Raw genomic sequence first — 22419 nt, forward strand, 5'->3', positions numbered from 1 at the left:
GAAGTAGAGCGTTTTGCCCCTCACTAGGAAGTTTAAAAGAGTTATGGGATCTAGAGTAGTGAGTAGCTATTGGTGTTCATTCTATTATTCTGTACAGATAAAAACAGAACTATAGGGGACTTCCCTGGCAGTCCAGTGGTTAAGACTCCGAGCTTCCAACGCAGGGGGTACAGGGTCAATCCCTGGTCTGAAAACTAAGATCCCACAAGTCTTGAGGTGTGGATAAAAATAATTAACACATAAAATACAAACGAACAAAAAATGAGAAAATTCTGAACAGAAAAGATAGTTTTTTTAAAAAAGATAGAAGTGTAGTGGTTCCAGTTGAGACTTAACTAAGCAATTTTAGCATTAATAAAGACTGTCTTTAAAGGTTTTCTTAAAAAAAGAACATACTTCTGACCTTTAGCCACGGTTTGAAAGGACAGCCCTCTTGTCAGCAGAACCTCTGTATCTCTGGCCCTGTGGGTCCACTCACCATTCATTTCCAGTCCTCTCCTCACTGACAACACCTACCCCAGGTATGACTATAAGAATAAGATGCAATACAGGTGAAAAAAATAATTGAACAGCCAAGTCTATTTTAAAGTATAAGAAAGAAAGATCCTGGGTTTTTTTTATGTTCTCACTACCATAACCAAATTCATTTATAAAAACCATTGAAGTTCTGTTTGAAACTCGAGAAGGGATATGGGCCATACACAGTGCAAAAGCCAGCATCCTCTATCCACTCCTTGACAACACAATCCAAATAAAATGCAATAGACAGTGTGGGCTTCCCATGTAGCTCAGCTGGTAAAGAATCCGCCTGCAATGCAGGAGACCTGGGTTTGATCCCTGGGTTGGGAAGATCCCCTGGAGAAGGGAAAGGCTACCCACTCCAGTATTCTGGCCTGGAGAATTCCATGGACTGTCTAGTCCATGGCGTCGCAAAGAGTCGGACAAAACTAAGTGACTTTCACTTTCATCCAGAAGAGTTCCGGGTTTCTGAGGGATTACATTTCCTCCAAGGCACCAAAGATAATCACCAGAAAGATGATTCAAACAAGGAGAGGATTCATCCCTGCCAAATGCCTCAAGAGCATCTGGTACATTTCATCCAAGAGTAGTATAAACAACAACGAAAGTGTAACAATACCCCCACTAAGAGTGGCTTCAGACAATAACAATGTGGTACCAACTGTGAATTCATCTGTGTCTGTACCTACCAGACAATGCCCCCATGTTCACTGATACTATGCAGCTTCAGAGGGCAAGTAGAAATGGGGGACCTTCTTCCCAAGACCCTCACTGCAGGCTGGAGGGCCATCTCACCTTGAAATGAGGACAGTCAATCCCCTGGTCCTTCGAATGGACTCTTCCTACTCAGAAGTGACAACTTCTGCTCAATATTTTGTGACTTTTTCAATCCATCTCATCATTCACAAAGAATTGGACAATAAACAGGGTTTTTTAAAAAAGAAATAGTCCTTGTTTCTATTGACTCTTTGGAGGTAGCCTTTATTATAAAACCTATCGTTTGTAAAACAGATTTTGGTTTAAGGTGCATTTAAATTGACTTCAATAAAACTTCAATAACTCAAAGAGGAAAGTGTTAGTCGCTCAGTCATGTCCAACTCTTTGTGATCCCATGGACTGTAGCCTGCCAGACTCTTCTGTCCATGAAATTCTCCAAGCAAGAATACTGAAGTGGGTAGCCATTCCCTTCTCCATGGGATCTTCCCAACCCAGGATACAAACCCAGGCCTCCTGACCGCAGGCAGATTCTTTGCTGTCTGAGCCACCAGGGAAGCCCCGCACAGAGATTAAACATCAACAATAACCCAAATCATGATTATTTCAGCTCATTGAGCTCAAGGCCAGCAACACTGTTTGGCATGGGTAAACGGGAACCTATTCTACTTTGGCACCCAAACCCTAATAGTCATGGATGAGCAAGGCACTTGTTAGGAGGAGAAACCACTCGTGTGAAGTACCAGAGTAGATGGCGCATTCCAGAATTCTAGAAGACAAGCCAGGAATGGAACTCAAGGCTTCCTGGGACTTAATCCACCTTGTTCCCTGTGAAATCACACTGCTTCCTGCTTAACTATAAAAAAGGGAGAGGGGAATTATTCATCTTTATTACCGTAGTAAACAGCAAATATCTGGTGTGACTCAGAGTTAATGAAGCCCATTATAAAAATCTGTCATTATTGATACTCACACCATATATAATAGAAGCATATATATGGAACCAAGTTGACAATCTTGCAGATAAGTAAAGGCTTAAGATTGAATTCCTAGAGTTGGAAAAAAAAAAAAAGTCTGATTGACATAGAAATAAACACATAAAAAATATTTCAGAAAATAAAGGCAAGATTTTTGTTAAGGAATGGATCAGGTTGGATTAATCCAAGCAGGAAATGGCAGTGGAAACAAGAAAACCAAAGACAGATGTAAGGAATTGGCTGCGTTTAAAAGCCAGTCCTGTATTTCACTGCCTGATGCCATCTGGTTTAGCTGGCATCCCTGCCAGCCAGAAATTTCAGGGCTTGCAAAGCTGCTTACAAAGCTGCTCCAAGTTGATGTGTGGTGTGTTTACTTTTAAACAGTGGCTGCCTTCTCTGACTGGTTTTAAAAATAGGCAAATATTCTAAAAGCAGAATAATGAATCACTGGATCGGGCCAAAATGAAAGAAGAAAAATGACTCAGGCAGACTAGTAGCACAGCTGTTCCACAAACATTTGGCCAAATCATTGTAAAACATTTTGACAGTGATATCAGATCAGAGTTCATAAGTGCAGTTAGGTTTGTTTTGACAATTCCAGAAGCACAAAGTAGAGTGTACAGTAGCTATGTAAGACACCACCTTGGCAAATTTGGCTTTTGTTTAAAAAAAAAAAAAGAAAAGGAGAGTAGCTGCTCGATACGTGTATAATGTGATAAAAATCAGAATGCAAGTACATCTTTTAAAATGTATTTATTTACCAAATATTTATTGAATACCTCTTATATTCAAGGCAGGGACTGAGGTTCTGTGCTCAACTGGCACATCACTTTATCACATTTTTAATGCACTAAGAAAATAATTCATAGGCTTCCTTTTCAAAATGGCACTGTGGGCTTAATGGATCAAGCAAAATGTAGCCCCAGGAATTTATAAAAGGATGAAAGATAAAGGAAAGAATGAAAGAGACATTTTTTTTTTTAATAAACAGATGTTCACTGCCTGTTTTGCAAGCACAATGTGACTAAGTCAATGGTACTTAAGATAGAACTTTCTGATTGGTATCCCAACCATTATGACATACCATAGTACATTTTATGATGGGCTTGTCTAAGCATCTATTTAGCAGCTGTTGGATTGCTTTGGTGGTTATTCTGTTTCAGATTTCCTTAAATTGTCTGCTCTGTGATTCTCCATGAATGGGATAAGCAAGACCCATTGGGTCTGTAACCCAAATCCTCGCTGATATTTAGCAATTAGAGCTATGCGGCCGGAGCGCTCAGAGAATGCTGCAGCTGGAAGGGACTGGGCAATCATCTGGTCCCAGATTCTCAGAGCGGAGCTGAAGACAAAGGGCCCCAAGAAGGGCAAGGAGTCTCATAAGCGCTGTCACCCCAGCCAGGGCTCCTCTCACGCTGCCCTGCGCTGCTCCACCTTCTGCTCCACAGTCTCCCAGACTTGCACTTCAGGAGCCAGGAACACATTCCCCAAAAACACTGGGAATCATGCCCTTGTGTGGTGTGTGTGTGTCACTCAGTTGTGTCTGACTCTGTGACCCCATGGACTGTAGCCACCAGGCTCCTCTGGGGACCTTCCCAACGCAGGGATGGAACCCAGGCCTCCTCATTGTAAGCAGATTCTTTGCCATCTGAGCCACCATGGAAGCCCCATGACAACAATAACATTGGATACATTCAGCTTTATAGACACATATAACACACACACACACTACCATATTCTCATTTAACATCAGAGAGGAAAACTTCATCAAAATCAAAGCATGTCTATGAACCAGTGTTTGAGAACAACTGCTCCAGACAACAACTCAACTGGACTCTGGAGTCAACCATCTCCCCCTACCCCCCAACCCCTGTGCCCCCAATCCGACATACAACTAAGTCTATCTAGCCTTCCAAACTCTAAATCCTTGGTAAAGCAAGTGTAGCTCTCCACCCAGAGAAGATGACCTCAGGAGAGGAAGAAGTCACGTTCAGAGAATATTCCCAAGCCTCACTCCACTCCCCAACCAAGAAGCTGAGAGACAGCTGGCATAGAATCCATTCAATGCATCTACACGTCTGGCAGTCAGAGCCGGCTTCCTGGGAATGCACCGCACAATCGCAACTGCCCTTCACCCAGGCGATCCACACTTGGCTTAATGATCTGGGTACACTGTCTTGAAATTCTCAGTAATTTTTGAGCAAAGAGCCCCAGAGTTTTTGCACTGTGGCTCCACAAATTGTTGTCCTACCTACAGGACAACCCCTGGTGCTGGTGCCCAGGAGACTGTCTTTCAAGATACATCAGGGGCAAGCTGACGCTAGAGAGGCAAGGTTTGGGTGGTGCCCACAGTGCAGAGGTTCATCAGAAACCTTTCCTGGTGACCGTTTGCCTGTGAAGACTCCTAACCACTAAGGACATGGGTTAGTGCCACTCGGTAGGGTAGATAGACCTGCACTTGAATCTCAAGTTGGCCACTATTTAAGTGGTGAGAGCGGAAGATCAATGTCTCTTGGAGACTCAGTTTTCTCCTCTGCAAAATGGGTGTGACTTTCTCTGTCTCAGAAATGTATTATTAGTAAAGGAATTCATATGTCAATCATTTAGCCTAAAGCCTAGCACCTAGGAAATAATCAGTAGTAGTAATGAATGCTTAATATAATCGCGTTTACTTTCCATCTTTTCACCATAAACTCAGCCAAAGTTGTAATGGCGAGAGGAGGGGCGCGTGTGTGTGTGTGTGTGTGCGCGCATGTCTGTGTGCACGCGTGCAGGCAAGTGTGAGTGTATGTATAATGGTGGGGATAATAATCCAAAGAGAACAGGTAAAATCAAGAACACCGACTCTAATTACTGAGTTAGAGTAATTCAGTACTCTGTGTAATTTAACTCACCCTATGCCAAGTTAAAGATTTCCCTGGTGTGGCCATAACTTCGGGTCTTTAAGGTTTAATCTCTTTATTCAAATCTGAATTTTAAAAGGGTTTCTCTTTATTTCCCTATCAAAGCAAACATTATATACAATAATGTTTTAAAAAATTTTTAACTTACACATGAAAAGTCTCTTGAGTACTTTCGTTTGAAATCTAAGTAAAGATTCACATTATTATTAGAAATAAATAAATGACATAGGGCGGCCAACTCACATTACTAATACATCAAAAACCTATTTTAAGATTTATAGATAGCTTGGTTCTTATTAGAGCATCATATCATTTTGAAACACTTCATCCTTTTCTTAAACTTTGTTTTCTGCTTGTTAAACATTAGAGATGAGACTGTTTTAATACACATTGAATTTTCAGGGTCCATAAAATTAGGACTAGAAATACAGATATGGATAAAGGTACAGCTTTGGTATGATACCTAATAGGTTGTCAATTAGTAAAAATCACCATGTTACTTTAAACAGTACCTAAAACTATCAGGCAAACAAGATAGTATATCAAATAGACTGAGTGATATTTCTCTGCATGGAGAGACCTTTATAAGTTTAAACATAGATTTTATGTTTCTATGAAACACTCATCTAGACACTATTATTGTAGCTATCATTTTGTGAATCTTACTGATTTATCCTTTTGTAAGAATTTTTGGACTTACTTAGCTTAGAAATAGGCTTCCCTGGTAGCTCAGACAATAAAGCTTCTGTCTGTAATGCTGGAGACCCAGGTTCGATTCCTGGATAGGGAAAATCCCCTGGAGAAGGCAATGGCAACCCATTCCAGTACTCTTGCCTGGAAAATCCCAAGGACAGAGGAGCTTGGTAGGCTACAGTCCATGGGGTCGTAAAGAGTCAGACACGACTGAGCGACTTGACTTTCATTTTCAGCTTAGAAACATAGTCACTCACTCAGAAACACGTGTTCCAAAAACTCTTTGGAAATATATTTCTCAGCACACCACTAAATAGAATTTTCCTCTCCCTTTCTTCTTTCCTACTCTATGAAAATGTATCAGAGCTAACTTTCCTTCATCATTTCCCAGGACCACTAGGGAAGCCATTTGCTGACAGGAACATTGATTTTTTTATTACTTGGATTCCTTCTTTCCTTGCTTGCACTCAGTCATGTCTGACTCTTTGTGACCCCATGGACTATAGCCTGCCAGGCTCCTCTGTCCATGGAATTTTCCAGGCAAGTATACAGGAGGGGTTTGCCATTTCCTCCTCCAGGGGATCTTCCCGACCCAGGGATTGAACCCTCGTCTCTTGTGTCTCCTGCAGTGGCAGGCAAATTCTTTACCATTGTGCTACCTGGACCCTACCTCCAAATGGGTAATAAAGTAAAATTAACCCCAATGGCCTGGCTTTGAATCCTTTTCCATTATTTATCAGCTCCTTGATTAGAGTGCCTGCATGCTAAGTTACTTCAGTCCAACTCTTTGCGACCCCATGAACTGTAGCCCACCAGGCTCCTCTGTCCATGGGATTCTCCAGGCAAGAACACTGGAGTGGGTTACCATGTCCTCCTCCATGGGATCTTCCTGACCCCAGGGATTAAACATGTGTCTCTTCTGTCTGCTGCATTAGCAGGTGAATTCTTTACCACTAGTGCCTCCACAAGTTATTTAACCTTCCTTAGCCAACATTTCCACTTCTGTAAAATGGGTATAACAACATCTTTTCAGCAGAGTCATCACTTGGACTAAATTGATGAGATAGTATGAGCAAAAGCACCCAGGAACTCCATAAGCATTCGTTTCCATTCTGATCTCTTCTTTACAGCCTTAAGCAACAGATTCCAACCAATAAATCCAGCTATATCTCAAAAAATCTTCACCTGGTATCAGAAGCACAAACTCAAAGGGGTTATCAATATTGTATTATAGATTTTGTAGTGTTTATTAAGTTCTACTAGGGTTCTCTACTCTGTGCTCTATAGATCAGGGATCCCCAACACCTGGGATCCAAAGCCTCATGACCTGAGGTGGAACTAATGTAATAATAATAGAAATAAAGTGCACAATAAATGTGATGTGCTTGAATCATCCCAAAACCTACCCCTCCTTCTGTGGAAATATCGTCTTCCACGAAACTGGTCCCTGGTGCCAAAAAGCTTGGGGATTGCTCCTGAAAAGAATACAAATATAGGAGATCACGCCCCTACTTCTAAGAGCTTGAGTGGTTTTCAGCTGATTGTTGTCAGCTCATGCAGAGATGAACTCAAAGTAGGGTCAGAATTGGGACAGAATGTGACTCAGGAAAATGCAAAGAGACTCACCCAGCCCATGTCCTCAAATGCCACCCTTACCAAGTTGGCTGGTAGAATTCCCACAGGAACTTGATCCCTAGGCTTCCTACTGATTCCCCCATGGATACGCACAAACACACCGAGAGAGATAAAAGAGTCAGTCTTGACATTTACTTATTGCTTAGCATGAATGAGGTTTTCCAGAGTCTTTCCTGAAAACAAGGATTGAAATGTGAAGAGAAGGGAGTATGGAAACTTTGGGACCCTGAGGAGGAAAAGAGAAATAACACCAAAAGATACCAAAGGTAGAAAAAGTCAAAAGAAGAAAACAATGACAAGAGACACTTTACCTATATCATAATTTTGCTGAGAGCTAGTTTTGCATGTGTAAAGCTTGCTTCCAAAGAGACATTCGTATAATATGCAGTTAAATTGGATTCAAGGATAGTTGTCTCAGCTACTCCACATAATTCCCACTGCCATACAAAACACCCGGTTTGTGGGGACAAAACAGTTTACATAAACAGAGTGAGTCTTGATTTTTTTTAACTAAATGTTTTCTAATGAAATCATACCCGGATTTAAAATAAATAACTAAATAAACGTTGAAAGCTATGAGCTTGGGCTTAAATTTCTGACTCTAAATAATAAGTATCTCTGACTATAATAAGAAGAAATTTTTTTTTAACTCCAAGGCCTAGATTTTCTTCAAAAGTGTGCCAGATTTTGGCTCCACTGAAGATAAGGAAAATTCTCAAGTAACTAACATCAAATCTGCATGTCCATCAGACTCTAAATTCTAACTGGAGAAGGGCCAGGTTATTCTCCCTAATAACCCAAGAGATGTGATCCATATTTCTCTTCTGCACACTTTCTGTTGAGGAAAACTGACTCCGTGAAAGTCCCTATTTAGAAAGTCAACTCGGAATTCGAAGTTTGGAGGCAATACAAGTTATATCATTGGTTTATTAAAGACAAGCATTGCTGGGAATTTCCTTGCAGTCCAGTGGTTAAGACTCCAAGTTTTCACTGTACAAGGCCAAGGTTTGATCCCTGGTCTGGGAACTGAGATTCCCAGATCCTACAAAGCCACAGGGTACAGCCAAATAAATAAATTTAAATTAAATTTTTTAAAGATTCTTTTTTTCTTTTGATGTGGACCATTTTTAAAGTCTTTATTGAATTTGTTGCAATATTGCTTCTGTTTTATGACTTAGGTTTTGTGGCCCAGAGTCGTGTCAGATCTTAGCTCCCTGACCAGGTATCAAACACGCATCTCCTGCGTCGGAAGACAAAGTCTTAACCACTGTACTGCCAGGGATGTTCCAATAAAATATATTCTTAAAAAAGAGAAAGACAAGCATTGCTGCCTCTGGCAGTTATGGTTAGCTAAATGTTACTTAATAAAGCATCCTAATGTTAGGCTAGAAATGGTGATTGTATTTTAAAAGGTATTTTTTCCCCCCTAAAAATGGACTTCCTTTATTTAACTCCTTGAAGTCCATAGTCTTTTTGGAGACTTGTGTCTCATTTTGCTATCAATGATCAATTCCCCATCTCCCAGGCCAGTCTGTCGGCAAATCTTTCCAACCCTTCCTTCAAAATGTACTCTGAATTCAGTCATCCCATCCCATTCTGTAATCCAGGCTTTCACCGCTTTATCTGTGTGCCATGATAAGAAGCCTCTTCCATTCTCTCATATCCTCACATTCCAGGCTATTTCAACTGAACACTTATCATTTTCATCATATTACTCCTTTGCTCAAGAATTCTTGACACTCTGCTGCTTCTGATCAAAACAAACTCTTTCATTGCCCTCTGAAGATCGACTTGGTAATGCTAGCTTACTGCTATCTAAAACAAAGCAAGCGCCGGAAGAGCTGCAAACAAACTTTCCACACAAGACTCCAGCAAAGCGCCCGGCTCAGAGAGGGGCTTAGTGAATGCCAGGTTACTCTTCCACAGTCAGCAAAGCGCCCGGCTCAGAGAGGGGCTTAGTAAACGTCAGGTTACTCTTCCACAGTTCAGACCTCTACTCTGGTTGAAGAGAGTTTAAGCATTTCCTGAACAAACTGTGCTCTTCCTGACATAGGTTTTGCTAATGATTTCTGTCTGAAGGAGAAAAGAATTGTTAAAAGATGTGTTGTTGTTGATGTTGACTCACTAAGTCATGTCCGACTCTTTGCAACCCCCTGGACTATAGCCTACTAGACTCCTGTGCCCCTGGGATTCCCTAAGGAGAGTACTGGAGTGGGTTGTCATTTCCTTCTCCAGGGGATCTTCCCAACTCAGGGATCAAATCCGCATCGCATCGTCTGCATTGCAGGCACATTCTTTACTGCTGAGCCACCAGGGAAGCCCCAGAAGATGTGTAGCTTCCTTTTTTTACACCTGGTTTCCAGAAATGGTATCTTTTCTACACTCTCTTTCTATACCCTACCTGCCTTCAAGCCCATGATGACCATCACATCTTCCAAGAAGCTGTACCCATCTGCTCTGGGTGACAGACTTTTCCGCAAAATCTCTCTGCCTTTTAAAACCCATAGGAGATCTCATTGTACTTCTCTGTTGCACAGCCCACCAGACTTTGACAGAGTACTAGAAATACAGAAACGACGTAAAGCTCATCTAATTAATAAGAGCAGAAGCAGAGACACCCACAAGCCACCAAGTGGATAAGGAGTCGCTAAATAGTTGCTGCTCATTTATCCTGTAAACCCTACCTTGACATGAGGTAGAAGTGTGAGATGTAGGTGAAACATACAGCTGCTTCGTGGTTTATACTTAGCTTAATTCTCCAGAATCAGTCATCATTAACAGAGGGGCTAGTTTAGTCCTTAATTCATATCAAACATGATGCTAAATGGTTTATCTACATTGCTGTTATTGTTTTAGTCACTAAATCATGCCTGACTCTTTGCAACCCCATGGACTGTAGCCCACCAGGCTCCTCTGTCCAGGGGACTCCCAGGCTAGAATACAGGAGTAGGTTGTCATTTCCTTCGCCAGGGGATCTTCCCCACCCAGGACCGAACCCACATCTCCTGCATTGCAGGTGGATTCTTTACCACTGAGCCACCTGGGAAGCCCCCTTTATCTATATAGTGTTATTTAATTCTTCCAACAATATGAGTTATTACTAAACACATATGGGAAACTGAAGTTCAGAAAAGTTGAGTGACTTATGCAAGATCATACAAACAGTGATGGAAATGAATCTGGAAACCACCCCTCACTAGTTCCAAAGCCCTAGGCCCTTAACTTTTACACTAAATTGTCTCAGAAAAATATGAAGAAAAATAAGAGATGACTAGAGGAATAAGCACTGCATTAGGCTTATGAGAAATGAACAAGTCACCATTCAGAGACAAAGATGGCTCCTTTTCTCGTGGACTCTCCTTATTCCCTACAATAAATTCAGTAATATGGAATCACTTTGTAAACGCTTACTTGGTTTTCTCACTTATTATAAATGAGACGTTTTCCTTTGTTTTCCCTCCTACATGTGTGGTCTACAGACCACATGCACTGGAATTCAAAAGGCATGCACAGTGCGTGTGATGGCAAGTGCTGCGTGGCGTGGCACTCCACACACTCCTTACTCAAGAATTCAGAGGGAGTGTCCCCACGTGTCTGCAAAGCATCTTTCTGTACACTTGTAACTTCAGGTGAATTGGGAAATACAGATTGTTGGACTTCGGTTGTAACTTACTGCGGTAGAACTAGGGCCATGGAACATACATTTTTGATGAGTGCTCTCCAATGATTATTTTAAGAAAGATCGAGAAACAGGGAACTCTAACTCCTCTCTTGGATTCTCTAATTAGGTGCCTTTTCTAGATCTATGCGAATGCACTGATCTTTTTTAAAATTTAATTTTAGAAGGTTGTTCATAAAACTTCATAACCATCCTTCTGTAGGGGTAAAAGGCAGGAATTACTTGAAATAAATGACAACCCTTATTGGAAGCTACCATATCAAAAAAACCCATGAATTTCAGAAGTGGACATTCTTGGGACATTTGAAAGAGACTGGAACAAACCAATCAAAATTGACTGATGAAAAATATGCAAGAATTCTCAGTGCTCAAAAGATGATGGTAAATTAATTACAAGTTGTACATCTTGTATTTTCAAGGAAGAATCTATTCATGCAACCCAGAGAGCAAGAGCCTCCTCTCTCCATGGCTCTTTTCTGTACATAAATTTTGTTAAAATGAAAATGAGGGAACATTTATTTGTGTCATTCCAAATTATGACATAATCATACTATTTAGAACAAACAAGCTTTATATACTACATTTTCTCTGGAACTCTGTTGATTATAACAGGACTTGTCTTGCTCATGTGGAACAGAAGCACAAGGAAGAAAATTATACATTTGCTTTCTCCCTGGAGTTTGGGTTTACATGTGTCTGTCTCGAGAGCCAGCCAGTCAAGCACTTGTTATTCCTCAAAATCTTACATTTAGGAAATGCATAAAAACAGAAGGAGCTTTTCTTTTTTTTTTTTTTTTTTGTTTGGTTTTTCTTTTTGTTTTAACAGGAGACTTTATTCTTCAGAGCAGTTTTAGGTTTATAGATAAGTTAAGCAGAAAGTATAGAGAGTTCTTACAGACTCTTTCTCCCTACACACGTAGTTTTCTTTTTCTTCTTAGCGACGCAGCTTGGAATAATGGAGAGGGTTTAAACAGTCCAGTCCAGGGATGTGAGTTTAAATCATAACTCTGTTATTTACTAACAGTGTGGTCTCTGGACTTCAATCTTTGTCTCTGCAAATTAAGAATACTAATAGGTACACAGCATGGTTATTCCAAAGATCAGAAATAGTATAAAGGAAAGTCTAATGAATAGACAAATGCAACGGATAGTCATTGTCATTTCTAAGTTAGGATGAGTTGATTCACCAGTTGGGAGGATTTCCCTTCACCATTGTCTTTCAGGGCAACATTGCGTGGGAATACAGCATAACAGCAGCCATGGGGAAAGTGTCAGAAGAGCAAGTGATGAAGAATCAAGGCTTCACCTCTTTCACCTGCAGAACGAATCCACCCCTGGGGGCTGCACAGTCTAGGAACCCCAGGGTAATTGTCACCACCATAATCATGCAAGTAAAGTCTGATGGAGGAGGAAATGTCAACCCACTCCAGTATCCTTGCCTGGAAAACTCCATGGACAGAGGAGCCTGGAGGGCTGCAGTCCATGGGGTCACGAAGACTGAGCGACTGCACGCACATAGTCAAGTCTGAATGGGCTGTGTAATGTCAGCCATCACAGAGCCCGGATCCTTACTCTGTACTACTTTGTCCTCTTTCAATCATTACTTTTTAAAGTGTTCCTTCCTCCAGGAGCACCGTAAGAGGGAAGGAAGGAAGAAAAGGAGGGAAGGAAGGAATCAATTCTCAGAAGATCTAAGGTTTAAATGATGGTGTGGTTTAAAGTGTATGATTATGTGACTTTAATGAATGACATTAGACTGCAAGCAAAAGCTGATAGCAGCGGAAGAAACCCAAGCCTTCGCTTCCTCACATCTGTGACCTCACACCACCTGGGGTCCCCTGTTAAAGGAGGTGCAACTGAATATGCATGTTAAGAGGTCACTGAAGGAAGCCGAGACACAGGGCTCTAAGTATGGCAGCCTCACCTCAGACCGAACTGTTTCAAGAGGGTCTGCCTCACCTGTCCCATTCATCACTCCTGCTGGAGACTGTTTATTTAGCCGGAAGTGTGGGAGCACCAGTGAGAAACCAGCATTTGGAACTGGGCTTCAGGAAATGCTACTTGAACCAGGACAGTGATATTTTTATCTTACCTAGCCAACTGCCAGCTCTTAGTACACGTTTCCTCATGCAGTTTGAACAATGACATAATTTGCTCTCCTTTGAAATTGCTATAGCTCCATGAATTTTATAACAAAAGAAAGCGAAAACGGAGAAAGTGAAAAAGAAATGTGCTCCAACCACCCAAGGTTTGGAGATGGAAATATCACCAGAGGGATTTCTGGAAGCCACACTTCAACAATGTGTGATTAAAAAAAAAAAAAACATACTCCCCATCACTGGGTCATATCAGGCATTCTCTTTCTTAGGTCATGCAGCATGCAAGATCTTAGTTCCCTGACCAAGGATAGAACCCGTGGCCCCTGCAGAGGAAGTGCAGAGTCCTAACCACTGGACCACCAGGGAATTCCCCAGGCATGCATTTTTAAATACCCTTCATGAAAAAGAAGATAGTAAGAAGGCAGCAGGTGGGGTGGTGGTAGGGGGTCTCTTTTCCTCAGAGCAGAGCATACCTGCGGCATTGTCGAGGCTGAAAGCAATGCGTACTGGCTTATCTGCAGGTACCCTGGCTGTGCTGATCATGTGGGCACCTGAGCCTTGGCCTTCCTCTGGGTCTTCCAGCTGCAAGGACAAGACAGAGCCATGGTCACTTTATCCAACATCGTCCCAAGAGCCCTTTGGAAATTAGAAAAGAAAATTAGTAAGCAATGTTTTCTTATTTTAAAGCTGTTTCTAGCTCCTAGCTTCCTTTCCCTACACCTGCTCCACTTAAAATTCTTTTTCTGGCTTATAAAAAAAAAATTTCCTTTAGAAATACATCTAGAATGAGATTTACAGGATGGAGCAAAATCTCCACCCACCTCACTTTTTTTAATATCCCCTATACTGACCCATCCAGCCTTGGCCCTTTAAGGTCTTACATAGTGCTTTATTTTTAATTGAGGGGGATAATGAATCTTAATAAGGCATCAGACAGCTCTTCACACTCAGAAGCCTAAATTGGATCTGAATTATTGATCTGGGAGTGGTAACAAATGAGTATCATATCATGGAATTATTTCAATGACTACTTAATTATTTCAATACCAAAGACTACTTAAAGACATTCCCCCGTTATATTATGAATAGTATGTGCTTCAAATATCTGATTAACTACCTATAAGTCTATCAAACGTTTCTAAAATAGATATGATAAAAGCAAAAGACAACATACAATATAAGCAAAAGAAAATCCTAAAACATCCTACGCATACTCCACCCCACCTACTAAATTGTCATTGAATTAATAAACTAAGATAGAAATGAATGGAAAAACATACTACAGATAAGATGGATTGGGGTGGGTGAAAATATATAAGTATTCTTTGTTAAAATAACAGAATGTAGCCCAAGCACATTTTAACAAAGATATTTGATTGTTTTTATCCAATGGAACTAGGAAAAGATGTTATTATAAATACACGATATCTTTGTCATTTAAACCCATATATTTAACGTCTCTATTTTTAATCAAGCATCCCCCTAAGCCCTCTATTTTCCTTCTCATGGAGACAGTAAACCAAAAACTCTGACTGATATTTTAAGGAAAATGTTTCTAAAAATGGCAAAATATAAATCATCTATTTACCCATCCTTAGTGAGACTCTGGGAACTGCTGTAGCAGGGCATTTTCTCACAGCAAGGTTTCTGATTCTTTCCCATAACTTTTCTCTATCTAAAAATAGTGTTCTAGAAAACTGAATTTTGTTTTCATAATTATTTATAGAGTGGAAGCAAATGCATATATATATATGTATGTATATTTAGACATACATACATATGGAATCATCTTACCCAGTACATGAAAAGAGAACAGGCTTATTATATTAAACACCTAGTATAGCTTTGGAGAAAACCCAGCAACTGTTTATCACCCAGTTAGAATCATACTTGGCCCATTCATTTAACACTGCAATAGCAATGAACCATAAAGCACTCCAAGTCATGTCATTCTAAGTTAGAAAAAAGTATTAACATGAAACATTCGACTCAAGAAAAGGGTAATATAAAATCACTGTTACTTGACTCAAAATTTGCTTTATCTTAGCTCTGACATACATTTGTGTGTAGTCTCGTCTGGTTAGAATCAACCATCTCGTTAGCCACCTGTTCCTAGGGAATAGAACAGACTGTCTCAAATTAAACAAAACAAACAGTAAAAATCCCCTTAAAGTTGCAGCCAAAAGAAAAAGTCTTATCATCACACCCTGTACCATCACCAAACCATATTATCGGAACATCTGAGGGTGAAAAGCTTCACTCCTCCTTTGGCTAAATCTCCCAGTGCTTTCTTGCACCAAGACAGAAACCACAAGGGGTGGAAATTTGCCTCCGGGGGGTTTGTAGAGAGATCCCTGGCAGGGTTTCCAGCCAAGGGGTGGGGGAGAATGAAATTGATCAACACAGCTAATTAGAGCCCCTCCCCTCCACACAACGGAGAACATCTGTCTGCCTCCCAAAGGATGGCGGGCGGCAAAGTTGGGTGGATCTGGAGTTCCACACGGTGTCAGCCCCTTCACCCACTTGCCTTTTCATCACACCGCCTGGGGGAAATGGGCTGATTCCTCCTCGGGGCGGTAGCAGAGCTTTGGTGAAGTTGCTGGTGCTCTGAGCGTTTCGTTGGCCTTTCACACCTGTCGCCTTACCTCACTTAGTCGAGTGTCTGGACTCGTGTAATCCAGGGCCAGCCACTGCCTTGGCCGGTCGCTGCCTTTGTGGAGTGGAGACCTAGTGGCAGTCCAGGCTGCACCTGCCACATAGCAGCGTGACAATCTGAGCAGCAGTGACAGCTGGGAGGGCGGCTCGCTGCTACCTGCTGTCCCCCAGACCCCGGCGTCCCACGGGGCCTCTCCCTGTTCCGCTTCCCTCCACGACCCCTCTCTCCTTTCCTTGCCTCTCCCGCAGCCAGGATGTTGTCATGCTTCTAGAAAAAGCAAGCGCAAAAGAAAAACCCTCCTCCTGTCAAGAGGCATTGATAAACAGCAAGTTGCGGAGCGTCCAAATGTTTTAATTCATTAGTCCTGGCAAACCTAAAATACAAACAAACTTGCTTCACAAGACAGGAATGTCTTCAGCGTGACCCAATCGGTGTCTGTGTCTATTCCAGCAAACGGGCCGGGAGAGCATGACTGCAGTCAGCAAAAATGTTTCGGCCGCTTCAATCGGCTCCCCGGGACCCGGCCAACTTGGACGGGCCATCGGCGGACTCGGAGGAGATGATAGAGCGATGATTCCGCGGAAGAACGTGAGGGCTGAGGTTGAGCTGCTGTTGGGCTTGATGACTTGATCCCATCTACGATGCAACTGACCGCGCAACAAGAGTCAATGGTAAACAGGCCGGGAGAGTTCAAACTGTCCAAACTTTTTAACAGCCATCAACCTGGAGGTCAGAAGTACTTCAGAAGAGTCGGATGTTGGAGTTTAAATGATGAAAGATAAACAAATATTAGGAGGATGCATCAAAACAAATATTGTATATTAACACGTATATATGGAATCTAGAAAGGTGGTACTGATGAACCTGTTTGCAGGGCAGCAATAGAGATGAAGACATGGAGAACACACTTGCGGACACAGTGGAGGAAGGAGAGGATGGGACAAATTGAGAGAGGAACATGGAAATATAGATATTACCATATGTAAAATAGGTAGCCAGGGGGAATTTGCTGTATAACACAAAAAGCTCAGCCTGGTCTCTGTGCCAACCTAGAGGGGTGGAATGGGTGGGAGGTGGGAGGAAGGTTCAAGAGGGAGGGGACGTATGTATACCTGTGGCTGATTCATGTTGCTGTATGGCAGAAACCAACATAACACTGTTAAGCAATTATCCTCCAATTAAAAATAAATAAAAAAGAGAGAATGTACAGGCTGGGAGAAAAATCTTTGCAAAATACAGACTAGGTAAAGGACAGATATCCAAAACATAAAAAGAACTCTTACAACTCAGCAACAGGAAAACAATGCAGTGGGCAAACTCTCCGAATAGACATCTCGCAAACAAAGATATACAGACAACAAATAATCATGAAAAGATGCTGAATACCATATGTCGTTAGGAAATTGCAAATTAAAGCAAAATGAGATACCCTAATAGATATGCTATTAGAATGGCCAGGATCCAAAAAAACAAAAAACAAAACACTGGCAGTGCCAAATACTGGTAAGGATGAAAAATGGTGTGGCCACTTGGGAGACAGTTTGGTAGGTTTCTACAAAACTGAACATATTCTTAGCATATGATCCAGCAGTCACACTGCCTGGTATTTACCCAAAGGAACGGAAAACTTGTGTCCACACAAACACTTACACACAGATGTTTACAGCAGCTTCATTCATGATTGCCAAAACTTGGAGGCAAACAACACATCCTTTCATAGGTAAATGGCTAAACAAACTGTATATCCACACAATGAAATATTAGTCAGTGATAAAATGAAATAAGTTATCAAGCCACAAAAAGACACAGAGGAAGCTGAAGTGTGTATTATTAAGTGAGAGAGTCCAGTGTGAAAAGACTGCATACTGTATGATTCCAGCTACAAGGCATTCTGGAAAAGGCACAATTACGGAGACAGTACAAAGACCAGCAGTTAACGGTGTTTGGGGAGAGGGGAAGAGGGGTGGAGAGGGAGAGGGGGATAAATAGATGGCTCGTGGGGTTTTAGGGCAGTGAGGCTATTCTGTATGACACTCTAATGATGGATTTATGTCATTATACATTTGTCACAACCCATAAAATGTACAACACCAACAGTTACAAACTACAGACTTTGGTTAATAATAATGTATCTATATGGACTCATCCATTGTAACAAATGTACCATACTAATGCAAGATGTTAAGAATTGGGGAAATTAAGGGAGGAGAAGTAGAGGGACGAGATAGATGGGAGCTGCATGATTTCCACTCATTTTTCCCTGTAAACTTTAAATTGCTCAAGAAATGTTAAATAAATAAGTAAAAGGATATAGCAAGTTTCCTTGCTCTAATGAATAAAAGGCTAATTTGTTATGCTATACACAGTGTGTGTATGTGTGTGTGTGTGTGTGTGTGTGTGTGCTCAGTTGTGTCTGACTTTTTGCGACCCCATGGACTGTAGCTCACCGGGCTCCTCTGTCCATGCGAGTTCCCAGGTAAGAATACTGGAGTGGGTTGTCATTTCCTCCTCCAGGGGATCTTCCTGACCCATCTCCTGCAATGGCAGGCAGCTTCTTTACCACTGCGCCACCTGGGAAGCCCAGGGACAGTAATAAGAGGTATAGATGCAAATGATTAAAAGCATTCACATATAAGCCGATTTGCATTTCTAACGGCAAATCTTTTCAGAAATTATTATACTGTTTGATGTTATTTTATGGAAACATCATTTATCTATTGCATTAAAATTTATCAAAGAGTCTTATCCAAGAGGTTCATCTTCATCTTCCCAATAATCCTGTGAAATAAACATGGTCAATCCTGTCATTTCTATTTAATGGATGAGCAAACTGAGACTCAGACGATTTAAGTAACAGGTTCAAGGAGAAATAATCATTATGGAATAACGACCCAGGAAAGATTCAGGTTCTCTCATTTTGGGGCTTCCCTGGTAAAGAATCTGCCTGCAATGCAGGAGACCTGGATTCGATCCCTGGGTTCACGCTATTTCCACTGTACCAGGAGGCACTCTGTATGAGAGATCAGATTGGGTTGTTCTGTTAACAGTGTCTGACTCTCAAACTTCCTTGTGGTCCAGTGGTTAAGAAACCATCTGCCAATGCAGGGGACACATATTTGATCCCTGGTCCTGGAAGATTCCACAGGTTGCAAGGCAGCTAAGCTTGTGCATCACAACTGCTGAGCCAGCAGTCAAGGCCTATGGGCCACAACTACTGAGCCCATGCACCTCGAGGCTGTGCTCTGGAATAAAAGAAGCCACCTCAACGAGAAGCCCACACACCCAAAGAGTAGCCCCTGCTCACCTCAACTAGAGGAAGACCATGAGCAGCAACGGAGGCCAAGGATGGCCAAAAATAAGCAAATAACAATGCCTGACTCTCAAGTTTGGGTCTGAAGGAGACGAAGGTATGGTCTTGCATCTAGGTTCCCCCGACACCATCTTTACTGTGACACCTAAGTTCAACTTCAAGGAAACTGAAGTTGGTGGATCCTGTGTGTGCTGATGAGGAAGTGGATACCAATTCTGCACTGGCTCCCAAATCAGGGAATCAGTAACTGAAGGCATCTGGAGTCCAGTGAAACTGACCCTTCATAATGGAAGGCCTCAGAAGGAGGTAGCATCTTTTTCCTCTGCCCTGATCATCAAAGCCCTTGGCGAGCCAACCAGAGAAAGAAAAAGGCAGTTATATGCTAGATACAACAGAAATATCACCTCTTATGATGTTGTCAAAAGCACCTGACAGATGTAGCATAGGTTTTTATTCAGATAATTCTCCAGCATCTTCATAGCAGTCCTGGGGACCACCTATTGTGTGGTCTGCTATATCCAGCTACACTCTCATGACATTAGCAGTGGTGTGATGATGCCCAGTTGGTAAAGAAATACAAAAGAAAAGACATCATTAAAGGACAATGACAATCACAACAAAGGAACAAAAAGACTACATCTATATATTCTAAATGTGCTCTGTCCAGGCCCAATCACGCAAATTCAAGGCTTTAAATAATATTCACCAGCTCTTCTGTTCCCATGGGAGCAGTGATGTATTTCTTGGCTCTTTATCTAAACACTTCCAAGAGGGTAACAAATCTGAAACCCAAGTGAAATCCCTTCCCACAATTGTAACCCAAAATAACTACATGGTATTTTAAGAATTCAATAGAAGTATACTAATTCAATCCAGAAAGAATAGGGTGTGTACCTCAAAATATCAACAGATTAGCAGTATGTCTCTGGCTAGGAGCAACATGTAAAATTTTTGTTTTCTCCTTTTCAGCAGTAAATGGGTTTTTATTGTTACATGGAAAGTTATTTTTTGTAAGGTTTTTTGTTTATTTACTTTTTGGTTGTGCTGGGTCTTCCTTGCTGCTTGAGGGCTTTCTCTAGCTGCAGCGAGCGGGTGTTACTCTGCGTGCGGTGCCACAGGCTTCTCGTTGCAGTGGCTTCTCTTGTTACAGAGCGCAGGCTCTAAGCACATGGGTTCAGTAGTTGTGGCACAAGAACTTAGTTGCTGCAAGGCTTGTGGGATCCTCCCAGACCAGGGATAGAGGACCAGGGATCAGAACTGTATCCCCTGCGTTGGCAGGAGATCCACTGTACCACCAAGAGAGTCCTGGAAAGTTATTTTTAATAGAAATCAAGGAGATTTTCAAATAATGAGCCCTTGACTTGCTTCCGAATTGTGGTTTATAATACACACAGCAGCTCAGGGTACAGACTGTTGTCATAATTAATGTGATCTCAATTTCTTGACACAATTCAATAGGCATCTTGGGAAGACTTGGTATGTACCAGGCTAGTATTTCCCAAACTTCCTCATTCCGGGTTCATGCCTTTTAAAAATACCCATTCCCATGGCTCTGCCATGGCTAGGATTGGGTCCAGGGTTTTATAAATGTAAACATTAACCATTTTAAAAATTTTAAAAATGTAAACAGAAATTTAAACAATTTCTGTGCAGCATTTAGAGAATGGCTTAAAAGACATCTTCATCAGTAATTTAAAGTTAGTTTCCCCCTGCTATCTGACATATGCAACCTATAATCTCCAAAAAAGAAATGGTTTATGATAGTGAAGTAATTAGTCTTCCCTTAAAATCATCAGCAGTAATTTTTTCGGTAAAGGATCAAATAATAAATGTCCCACACTGAATGAACTACTGTGATCGCTGCCACAGCTACTCAGCTCTGCTGTAGCATAAAAGCAGCCACAGACAAGATATGCTTGGGATGTCCCTGTGGTGCGGTGGATGGGCGTCCACCTGCCAATGCAGGGAACACGGGTTCAATCCTTGGTCCGGGAAGAATCCGCATGCCAAGGAGCCGTTAGGCCAGCGCCCCACAACTACGGAACCTGTGCACCTAGAACCCATGCTCTGCAATGAGAGAAGCCGCTACAGTGAGAAGCCTGCACACCACAACTAGAGAAAGCTTGCATGCAGCATCGAAGACCCAGCACAGCCAAAAATAAATAATGCTTTTTTTTTTAAAAAAAGATCTATTTGCATGGAGGGCCTCCATTGATTTACAAGAGCAGGAAACAAATGGACGTATCTGGGTTCCAATAAAACTTTATTTACAAAAGCAGATAGCAGCCTAGATTTGCCCCACAGCCACAGTTTACTTCCCAGTTGGCACTAGTAGTGAAGAACCCACCTACCAACGCAGGAGACGTAAAGACACAGGCTCACTTCTTGGGTCAGGAAGATCCCCAGGAGGAAGGCATGGCAACCCACTCCAGTATTCTTGTCTGGAGAAACCCCAGGGATAGAAGAGCCTGGCAAGCTACAGTTCCTGGGGTCACAAAGAATTGGACACATTGAGGACACAGGGTATAGTTTACCAGCTCCTGCCTCACCTCACCGCAATCTGAAGCTCCAGGAGACATAGCTCCCCTAGAGTGGCAGGAGCAGTCTCCTTGGAAAAAATTATCTCTTCATCCCTCCAACTCCATCCCCACAAAAAATTTCTTGTATGTCAGACTTTTCTTCCACCAATCACACAAAAGCCCCCAAGCTCCTTCTGAACCCTATTGTTCTATAATATAAAGGACTGGTACATCTGCTTGAAACAAACACGAGGGAATAAATACTTAAGTAAGCAAAAAGGTACAGGGATTTTAGCAGGCTGCTTTGAGCTAGTGAATGCAAATCTGTTACGACATGCACCACAATAAAGCTGTAAAGGAACTTCCTGATGGTCCTGTGGCTAAGACTCCACACACAATACAGGGGGCCTGGGGTTTGATCACTAGTCAGGGAACTAGATTCTGCATGCCACAACTAAGCCCCAGCAGAAGCAAATAAAGAAATAAAATTTAAAAAAAAAAAAAAAAGCTGTGTAGGACTCCCCTGGTGGTACAATGGATAAGAATCCGCCTACCAATGCAGGTTCGATCCCTGGTCCAGGAGGATTCCGGATGCCACAGGGCCACTAAGCCCGAGCTCTACAGCCCACATGCCACAACTGCTGGGCCCACCTCCTGCAACTACCGAAGCCTGTGCTCCTCCACAAGAGACGCCACAGTGAGAAGCCCTTGGATC

The 22419-nt window shown here is 41.9% G+C and overlaps 1 protein-coding gene across 3 annotated transcripts in view; it reads right to left on the reverse strand.

The window, feature by feature from the left end:
- The window catches only part of MAP3K7CL (MAP3K7 C-terminal like), a 46602-nt gene extending 30380 nt beyond the window's left edge, over positions 1-16222 (reverse strand). The window contains exons 1-3 of one of the 3 annotated variants that reach the window (XM_005674712.3): positions 15865-16153; positions 15278-15331; positions 13693-13801 (exon numbers count right to left, since the gene is read on the reverse strand). In XM_005674712.3, the coding sequence (XP_005674769.1) occupies positions 13693-13801; positions 15278-15313 (145 nt within the window). In that variant the 5' untranslated portion in view covers positions 15314-15331; positions 15865-16153. Of the gene's footprint in view, positions 1-13692; positions 13802-15277; positions 15332-15746 lie in introns of all 3 variants that reach the window. The other 2 variants (XM_013964647.2, XM_013964618.2) reach the window with 2 other exon arrangements.

This window comes from Capra hircus, chromosome 1 (genome assembly GCF_001704415.2).
Source record: "Capra hircus breed San Clemente chromosome 1, ASM170441v1, whole genome shotgun sequence".
Lineage (NCBI taxonomy): Eukaryota > Metazoa > Chordata > Mammalia > Artiodactyla > Bovidae > Capra > Capra hircus.